Source organism: Vicia villosa, linkage group LG4 (assembly GCF_029867415.1).
Source record: "Vicia villosa cultivar HV-30 ecotype Madison, WI linkage group LG4, Vvil1.0, whole genome shotgun sequence".
In the NCBI taxonomy this organism is placed as follows: Eukaryota; Viridiplantae; Streptophyta; class Magnoliopsida; order Fabales; family Fabaceae; genus Vicia; species Vicia villosa.
This window is the reverse complement of record NC_081183.1, coordinates 195,150,028-195,160,266: the sequence shown is the minus strand read 5'-3', so window position 1 is coordinate 195,160,266 and position 10,239 is coordinate 195,150,028. Positions and strand designations below refer to the sequence as shown.

General features: G+C 30.7%; 1 protein-coding gene across 1 annotated transcript; it reads right to left on the bottom strand.

Annotated features, from left to right (window-relative positions):
• Positions 1-225: 225 nt before the first annotated feature.
• LOC131596637 (cysteine proteinase 15A) lies at positions 226-2,831 on the bottom strand. The gene is made up of 4 exons (XM_058869359.1): positions 2,322-2,831; positions 2,086-2,205; positions 898-1,141; positions 226-766 (listed from the first exon to the last, which is right to left on the bottom strand). Exons 1-4 carry the CDS (start codon positions 2,769-2,771, stop codon positions 489-491), a joined length of 1,092 nt encoding a protein of 363 aa, XP_058725342.1. The 5' UTR covers positions 2,772-2,831; the 3' UTR covers positions 226-488.
• Positions 2,832-10,239: the final 7,408 nt, after the last annotated feature.

Genomic DNA, 10,239 nt, shown 5'->3' with positions numbered 1-10,239 from the left:
TTCATTGAGGTTAAGATGCTATCTATCCCTTTATGTCACTCCAGCTTGTAGCTGCACAATGCAACTTTGGGTTGAAAAATTACTTACTCTTGTACAGTAATGTTTATTTAAAGTTCTCAGATATGAATTTTTGGTATATTGAAAAGTACACTGTTTATTTCTAGCATGATGATCAATATAACCTAATAATATATATTACATATGTTGTTCCATAAACTCAAAGGATAATAAAGTTCATAATTATTTTCCAGTTCATTTACCTGCTATTCTGCCATGGCTAAGGATAAACACCACCACGGTAACAGGAAGGGAGACATAATTACCAACTACTGAAATAACATGATCGTGGCAATCTCTTGATACTACTTAGAGATAGTTTTGCCCTGACCAGTAGAAACATTCACAACTTCATGATAATATATTTACACAAATTCAACTAACTTAGTGTCACATGAGATGAAGACAGACTAGAATCAGCATCCCTGTATTCAATGGTTGGGTTGAGCTGCAGCTACAGTTGAAACCATTGAGTCGACACCACAGACATTTCTACCTCTGCAGATCTTGTAATATCCCTGTTCTCCCCAATTCTCTCCCCAAGAGTTCTTAATGATCCAGTAAGGCTTTTCCTTCAATCGAATGGGAGCATAAGCACCTTTTCCAAAGCCAACTAGAAGAACACCATGGTCCAAACGCGCTTTTGCACAGACGTATGGGCATGAGACGCCACTCATGTATGTCTGCATCCATGCTGCATTAATAGCAACTGCACCAAATAGAGTATAAGTCAGTACTACTACAATATGCCTTTGAATCTGTATCTTCAGAACAAAAAATAAGATGATCAAACAAATACATGATATATCTAAAATTCTTTTGTTAAGAACAATTACTTACTTGCAAGAGGGCCATTCTTTACTAGATTTGCAGCAATTTGGTCTTCGTCTAGGGAAACCACACTGAAATTAGATACAGATGCAACAACTTTGCTTTTGTCAAATTTGCATGAGCCATCTCTTCCGGTGTAAGCATAGTCCTTTTCTGGAACCACTCCCCCAGACTCGAGTAAATATTCAAATGCATTGTTCATCAATCCACCATTACAGCCCGAGTCACATGCACCAGCTTCCTCTGGATCACACTGCAAGATTTTTACCATAAATTCATAATTAATATACATTATACGAAGGACAGCACATGGGAATACAGGAAGCAAGGGACTTGAAAAGCAAGGACACCCATGTTAAAACTTACATTACAAAATTGTGCTTATAACTTGTTTTTCTTTGAAAAATATAAACTTTGCAGGTGGTACAGCTCTGCCTTCCAAGAAGCAGGACAGTATCCATATAAATTACTTACTTTAGAATGAAATACAAACAAAAATGATATGTGAAAATTCTGTATTTGGTCAAAAATGAAGACCAAATACATCTACTTCTCACAAAATCTTTAAATTTACATTTTATTCTAGTAGAGGGTGCATAGTTTATAATCATATAATTTTCAGCACTTAGACAAGAACACATTACTATCCATGTAAATTACTCAATCCAAAATGAAACATAACTAATATATGAAAAGTTGATTTATTTGGTTAAAAGCTAAGACCCCATAAATGCAATCATAAATCTCTCGGCACATAGAAAACTTTCGTTCCAAAAAAAATCACTTTCTACCAAGCTAAAGAAAATTATGCTTACCATTTCCAAATCAATAAAGTTATTAGGTTTGATCTTCTTTGAATTATAAAATTTATTTCATCACATCCAAACAACAACCAACTCAATATAGAGGTTGGTTCAATTGAGTTCACACCGGGTTTGTAATCCATAAACACATAATATCCTTGTACAACATATTAAATATAAAAATAAATAATAATCAGTGAGAAAAGTTAGAGCAAAACATCTAAAAAAAGAGTCTAAACCAATTATTGGTTTAATTTTAATTCAGATTCATAAGTTAGGTTTAATCAAACAAACAATCCCCACAAATCATATACAACAAAATGAAAAGAAGCTTAAAAACAATTACAATTAAATAAATAAAAAAACGATAAATCATCAAGAGAAAGAAACTAACCACATGATCACAATCCACAAGCTGTTGTTCGCTAAGGCTTACTAGCTTCCCAGTAGCCAGATAGTGTGCTCCTTCTAAAGCTCCAGTTGTGCTAAACGCCCAACATGAACCGCATGAACCCTAGTCAAACCAAATCAAATCAATTAGTTAAAAAATATTATAATTATTTCTAATTAATCATTAATTAATTATTAATTAATTATAATTAAGATTTAAGTATAACAAGTTGAACATACCTGGTTCTTGACGGGAGTAACGGCGCCTTTCTCACGCCAATCGAAATCCTCCGGGAGGTTGTTGGTAGGGAGGATCGGAGCCTTCTGAGCGTGAGCCGGCAAACGGAGACGTTTCTTGAGTCCGAGAAACTGACGGCGAAACTCCGACGCCGTTAAATCGGAGAATTTAGTTATCCCGTGCTCCGCGGTAGGATCGAGCTTCTGGTGGAGCTTCGCTTTGATGAGATTCGACTTGAACACGCCGAATCGGTAATCGTGTTCCTCTCTCGTCGCGTAGGTTTTGCTGAACTTTGACTTGAAGGAAGTGAAGTGATGTTCGGCGTTTAGTAGGTGATCTTCTTCTTTGTCGACGATTTGACGGATGATGAAGTCGTCGTTGTTGGTATTATCGGTTGCGGCGGTTGCTGCGGCGGCGAAGAGGAAGAGGGCGAAGATGAAACGGCGGTCCATGGTGGGGGAGTGAGGGTTTGTTGGGAGAGAAGGGAAAGTGGATTGGGTTGAGATGATGGTGGAAATGAATTGGTTGATTTAATGAAAAAAATATCCGTTGCGATTGAGGCACGTGTCGTTATGTAAATGGTGGATGTTTTCTGCAACTTGTGAGTGCACTCCTCAAAATACCTACCATGTGGCCTTGATATTGCCATCCAAATTTCTTTTTCAACTTACCCAAAAATATGGGAAATATAATTCCACTTTATAATTATCGGATTTATTTATTTGTGGAAAAGTTAATAGGAGCTATACAGATATATTTCAAAAATATAAACAATTTAAGATATATAAATATTGATAGAATGAAACTTGTAGTAAGACAAAGGAAGTGCACATTGAAAGCATCACTCCTATTTTTATTGCATCAAGAACTCAAATTATGATGAGTGACATTCATGTTCATTTATAGTTTCATTATTTATTTATAGTCTATTTTTTATTAAGGCTTTCTAAGTCAAAACTTTATTAATAAATTAGAAACATGCATGAGAAATTTTATTTTAAGGGTGTTATATGAGATTAGTTACACTTACTTTACATAAATTGTATACTCGTGTACTCTATTATTGAGTGTTGAGGAACGTTTAGAGATCAAACTTCTTTTTAAAATGAACATAGATACTAACCTATAAAACAGTATTGGTACCTAATTCAATCTAATATTTCATAGGCTCATTTTCTTATCAATAAAGTCATTTGAAACCATTAAACCATAAGATATCATTATTTTCTAAATGATTTGGGATTATAATTTTGTTTGAGATCATCTTAGATAATTTTAGTTGGCTGCTAAGAAACAACAACTTTATCTACATTTAGATTAACTCCTAGTTAAGTAATCCAATTACAAATATCTTGAACATGCGTCATGAGATTCAACATTCTCTTCAAGTAAAAGTTAAGGAGTTCATCATAAGATCTAGTTAGAATGTCTCTCATTAGTTAGCTTAACTCATTCCAGGTATGATTCAACTATTTCAAGATGTCACCATTCCTTTTGAAGAAAGAAACAACTCTTTTATTTAGAAACACACCATTGTTGGCAAGACAACATACAAAGATGCTTATAATTTTCATTGCCCAACTAGACAATATTTAAATGGGTCAAGCTCATATGGTTAAAAGACGTTCATCCATCAAAGTCTTTGTTAGTTTAAAGAATTATGCATAACAAGGTAACCATAAATAACAACATGATCAAATAGGTTTTAATCTTCCATGTATGTATGATCTAAATGAGATGACCGAAATAACCAACCATTTGTTTTTGTCCTAAAAGTTTACTTTTCAAATTTGGCATTGGTTATTTGATGTCGCAAAGTGTTTTCCTATCATTCATAGAGATTATGAATATAACTCAAAGAGTTTGGTTCAAGCTATGCTAAATAGTTATCATGTCTGTAATTGTGAATATTCTGAACATCATTTGATTTTGCAAAAATCAACATAGATTTAATAGAAAAATTATTCATTGGAAGAATGCTTTAAACTCAATTATTTCAAATGTTTCTTTATCTGGAAATGGACCAAAAATAGTTTTATTCAACTCCATCAAAGACTTCTCAATTCTTAAAACATTTGATGAAACTCTCAAACCCCCTATGCCCATTTCCAATGTTGACATGATAAAAAAGATGATATAGCAACCTCCTTTCTCCTATGGGTGAAATGCAACACAAATAGTGTTGCCCTTAGACCACTACTCAAGGCTCAAGCGGAAGAAGTTTTAGAATTGATTCTGGCACTTTTAAATTGATACTTTTTATTAGAATATTATGTTGAATAAACGACTCTAAACACAAGAAAGGGGTGTGAATTGTGATATTTGAATTTCAAAAACTTTTTAGGAGAGGGTAGAAGCAGAGATTAAGCAACAGAAAAAGATAAAAGATGGTAGGAAATAAAGAGATAGAATATAGAGAGACTACACCAATAAATTATTCTTGTTCGACTTTAAATTATGTGGTCTTTAAGTCTATTACAACATCACAAAAGGGCTAAACTCTTGAATTAAAAATCAGTACAATAACAAAAAAACACATCTCTCGGATGAGGTTTTTCACTTTCTCAATATTAAGATAATTTTTAGTGAATAAAACTTATAACATAAGGAGAATGAGTGAGATAGTAGAGTAGATAGTTCAAAAAATCCTTAATTTGAAAGTGAATGAAACATTCCATTATATTTTAGATGCTTTTAATTTGTTTTATACTATTAAAACAAGTTTCTTATTCTATCGAAAATAAAATAAAATATTATATAAATGTATAAATATTGTATATTCTATGAAAATAAAATATAGATAAAATATATAAAATATTGCATCAACACTTAATTTTTAACTAGATATATTAATCTATTACATAATATTTTTGGAAGAATTTGAGTAAAAAATATATTGTTTGAATGACCAAATAATACACATTAAGATTTTTTATCAATAAAAAAATTGACAAACATCAGCTAACACTTACATGTTGAGATTCTAAAATTAAAATAAAATAAAAGTATTCAATTGGTAATATTTAATATTTACAATCTTATATGAACTTAAAAAATACAATTTATTCTCGACGATTTATTGAATGCTCATATCTGACATGAGACAATATAAAACATTTGTCCTACATTAGTCCATGTCATCAACATTACTATTTAAAATATTATTTATATATTAAATGTTATCCTTAAAATATTTTATTAATTTACCTAATGTTGAGTATCTATATTCAACCATAGTGTTCACACTTGATTATTATATTAAAAAATAAAGCACATTTTGAATCCGCAAAGTGTAACTCGTTGATGGGCCATAGTGATTGCTTTCTTCCAAGTAACAAATACCTTTATTTGTTTTGTTTTGCATCTGACAATAAAGTTATCAAGATGAGAAAAAAATATCTTCTTTATTTTAATTTGTTTGTACGTTTCTCTCCTTCGATATTTTTCTCACGTTGTCCCTATCATCCATTTATTCAATATTGTTGTCAATTTTAAGAAAGAAGCATCAACAAGCAACTTATATCTATTTTTCTCACCAGTAGTTGATTATTTAAATATATATATATATATATATATATATATATATATATATATATATATATTGATTTTGAAACTTTAAAACAAAATTACGTTTTTGACAATTTAAGTAATGGAGTATATATCTTGTCAAAAAAAAAAAAGTAATGGAGTATATAAGTTTTGAATAAAAATTCGAAATTTCAATATTAAACGAAATTATGATAAAAAATAGATGAGTGTTTGCAACACTCTCTTTTGAACACTCTCTCAAGTACTCATTTTTTTATTGGTTTAATTATATGTGGGCCCCTCACTTTAAAAATAGGTCCCACATAAAATAGTAGAACCCACACATGTTTCAACTAATAAAAAATGAAATGTTTGAGAGAGTGTTCAAAAGAGAGTGTTGCTAGCATTTCTCTAAAAAATAATTTGTTTTTGATGTTTAGAAAAATTAAACTCTTCATAAATTTAAAATTCCTACTAAGTACTTTGAATGTATAACTTAATAAAAATTTATAAACGTTAGAAGCTTTGTTACGAGCAGGCCGGAAGAGAGTAGTAACCCAAAATAATGAAATGCCGTTAGTGGGCCTAGTTGCAGCACGAGGCCCAAAAGGATAACCTTCCAGCCTTGGGAATTATCTCTGTTATTATTTACAAGTGAGAGCTTCTAGAGTGATTTATACCTCGCACCCCTGCCATTGAATATGACACTCCCTACATATTTATAAAATGTCAATAATTATCCTCTCATAATGTATATCTAAAAAAATTTACAGTTTTTTTAACAAAAGTATTCTAAAAAAAGTTAGTTAAAAAAAAATCTAATGGTTATAAGTAATTATTCGATAGATATATTGAAAAAAAAGTTCCACTTTATATCGGATTTATATTGTGATATATAAATCTGGTATGCGTTTATATTGTAGATATATATATATACCGGTATAATTGTATTGGACCATATGCAAAGACAAGTTACCAAGTTTAGAAGGAAATGACTCAGCAATATGAAATTCACTAAAGGTAGGCGAATATTGTTGGTGTAGAAGGTGATGAAATCAAAGAGGAATAAAGAGAGAAAGTAAATGGCGGTTGCTATTCATTAAAGAAAGAATGAAATGATTGGTACATTTATGACTACTACCACTAGTCTATTTATATACAAACAAAGCTCCAGGAGAATAAACTTAACAACTAAGTTATCACTAGAATAGTAAATACTAAATTACCCTCTAATACCATCCTTTAATTTAGAATTTCTATAAAAAAAAAAAACTAACTACACCAATTTCATTCCTTAGGCGAAGAAATTGATCTGTCTTGATTGCCTTCGTCAGAACATCTGCTAGTTGCTTCTGGGTGCTACAGTGCACAACTTCTAATACTCCCTTCTGTACTTGACTTCTGAGAAAATGATACTTTGTCTTAATATGCTTGCTTCTCCTATGCAGCACTGGGTTCTTGGCAAGATTGATTGCGGACTTGTTATCAATCATCAGCTTCAGCAGTTTATCTATCTTAACCTTCAGATCTTCTAATAGGTTCAAAAGCCAAACAACTTGACATGCAGCTACAATGCATACAATGTACTCAGCTTCACATGTTGACAAAGCAACAACAGGTTGCTTTTTGGAACTCCAACAACAGGTTTATCTATCTTAACTTTCAGATCTTCTATTTATATATACAAACAAAAGTGCCACATAGACCCTAGTAGAATAAACTTAACAACTAAGTAATCACTAGAATAATAGATACTAAATTACCCTCTAATAAATATAACACGCCGCCTAAAGGAGAGTTTTTAGATACCTATTGATCTCTAAACACATTTAGTGGATGTAACACTCGTCCATTGATCATATTACTCGCCCCGTGTTGAACTTGGATTAACGGTTTGAGGTTTTTGTTTGGTTTATTGCTTAACGGGCCTTTCACTATTTTTTAATTAAAATATATTTCCTAACAAATTCATTATTTTCAAGCCACCTCCTCCACAGTAGAATACTACTTACTCATTTCTAACGTTTTTCAAAACACATGGATGAACTTTTGAATTTATCCGAGAAAGCGATAGCTTTGGTGAAGCACAAATGCTCACACCATCATGGCCTTTCTACTTATGTAATTGATGATCCTAAATAATCTACAACATGGAATCTTCTTTTTTAGCTTTGTAAGATTTTTGCCTCAACTTTTCCTCTCACTCCAAAGATTCCAATACACCTGATTGAAAATAGATGATGTTGCTGCTGAGTAGTACAACGTTTTGGAACATTAATAATAATAGCATTCTGGAATTTTAATTATGACAGATGTTAAAGTGAATTGTGTAAACATTGATACCTTAGAAGATGACTTAAATTCCTACCGCAGTAATCATAACCGAATATATATATATATATATATATATATATATATATATATATATATATATATATATATATATATATATATATATATATATATATATATATATATATATATATATATATATAGTATGGTCAAAAAGATAGGATAGGAAACAAGTCAAAACACACTTATTAATGTCGTCTACTTCTCGATATTACAACTAAATGCAGCTAAGTTTTTGTATCCAAGATGGGCATGGCTAATACAAATCTTATACATTATGTATAACTAATGTGTTATTTGGAAACAAAGCCAACTACTGTTGCCGCACTTTACATGCTTTCTCTTGTGATTTTCTAAAGCTACTATATTATGCGACGTTGTGAGAAGTCCATTGAATCTTATGCTTCTAGTGCGGCATTGCCGTAATTTTTTTAAAATTTTCAATCATAGACTAGCACAAATCTTAAAATTAAATCGATTGAAATTCTATTCTCTTTGATTTTCTTTTTAAGAGAAAATTGACTATTTAGATTTATTGAGTATTCAATATACACCGTTCAGATATACAGACTATTCAATGAATTTAAAATGTAAATTTTATCAAAAAAAAGTAAATTAACCAATTTGATGTCATTTGATGCCATCGGAATAGGGTTGAAATCACTTGATGTCAGAATTGACCTCCAACTTAGACTATATCAGTCATGAAAAAGCCAGAAAAAAAAATCAATTTGACAAACCCTTAAAGCATATTTGTTCGCAAATTGGCTAACTTTACTTAAGAGTAACATTGCTCTCGAAAACAAATTTAATTCAATCTTATACCTTTGATATAAGCTTATGTGCAATGGTCACCCTTTCTTATACTCCCTCCCTTTCATTGTTTATATGATTTTAGTTAAATATTCTTATCTTATTTTAATTGTTTATTTCTAAATAACTTTTCTATCTGGTGAAGGAAATAAATAAAAATTGCTTTGAAAATGACCAGACTGATGTACCCCATATAGGTAGTTAACCAAAGTCAAATGACATGAAATACTAATAAAACAATATTTTTTCATATTGTTCGGGGATGAAAACTAATTAAAGAAAGAAATTATAATAATCAAAACTAAAATTAGTTATTTTTAAAAAGACAAAATATATTTGCCTCTAAACATAGAAGAAATGAAGAATCCATTGTGGTTTTGTCACACAAACGTGCCAAACAAGCGCCATATATAGGGCCCATAATGGAAGGTATAGTTCCAAAGAATGGAAGCTGCTCTAAATTGTTTGATTACAAAAGTTCAATATATATTAATTCGCTTTATTTTGGATCATGTAGCATCAATTTGTTTTTAAGACTTTTATATTGTACTAATAATATATATATATATATATATATATATATATATATATATATATATATATATATATATATATATATATATATATATATATATATATATAGATTGTTTGGTACATTTAAATTTGGTTGTGTACACAAGTATTCATTGTGTATATAAAATTAAATTAAATTAAAAAATAAGTAACATAAAAATATGATATAATGTTGAATGCTTGATATATGCACTCAATCAAACTATAAAATATGAAGTGTGTTATTTGACCATCCATATTCTGGTACTGTATGTTTGTCACTTATTTTTTTTTTATGGAAATAAAATTTCATTCAATTAAAACAAGGGAGAATATAAGGAAGAATGCATCCCTACGAAATCGGATTCCTAGCTAGGTTCTAGAGCCAAAACACAAAGTTAGACCAATAGGTTATAAGCTTCCCTATTTTGATCTCTTCCAATAAAACAAACAAGAGCAAAGTTGAAATTATTAATTAAAAAAATACAATCTCCAACTACATGATTTAGAGTTGCCATAACCCGCTTCCTCTGAATGCATTCAGCCACCACAAGCGCACCGATTCGGATGATAATGATTTGTCAACTCTTGCTCTTGGCCAGCTCCAAGCACCAACGACTTCCAAGGGCCTCTGCAAGTCTAGGCTCCACTAATATCTTCTCCTTCTTGCACGCG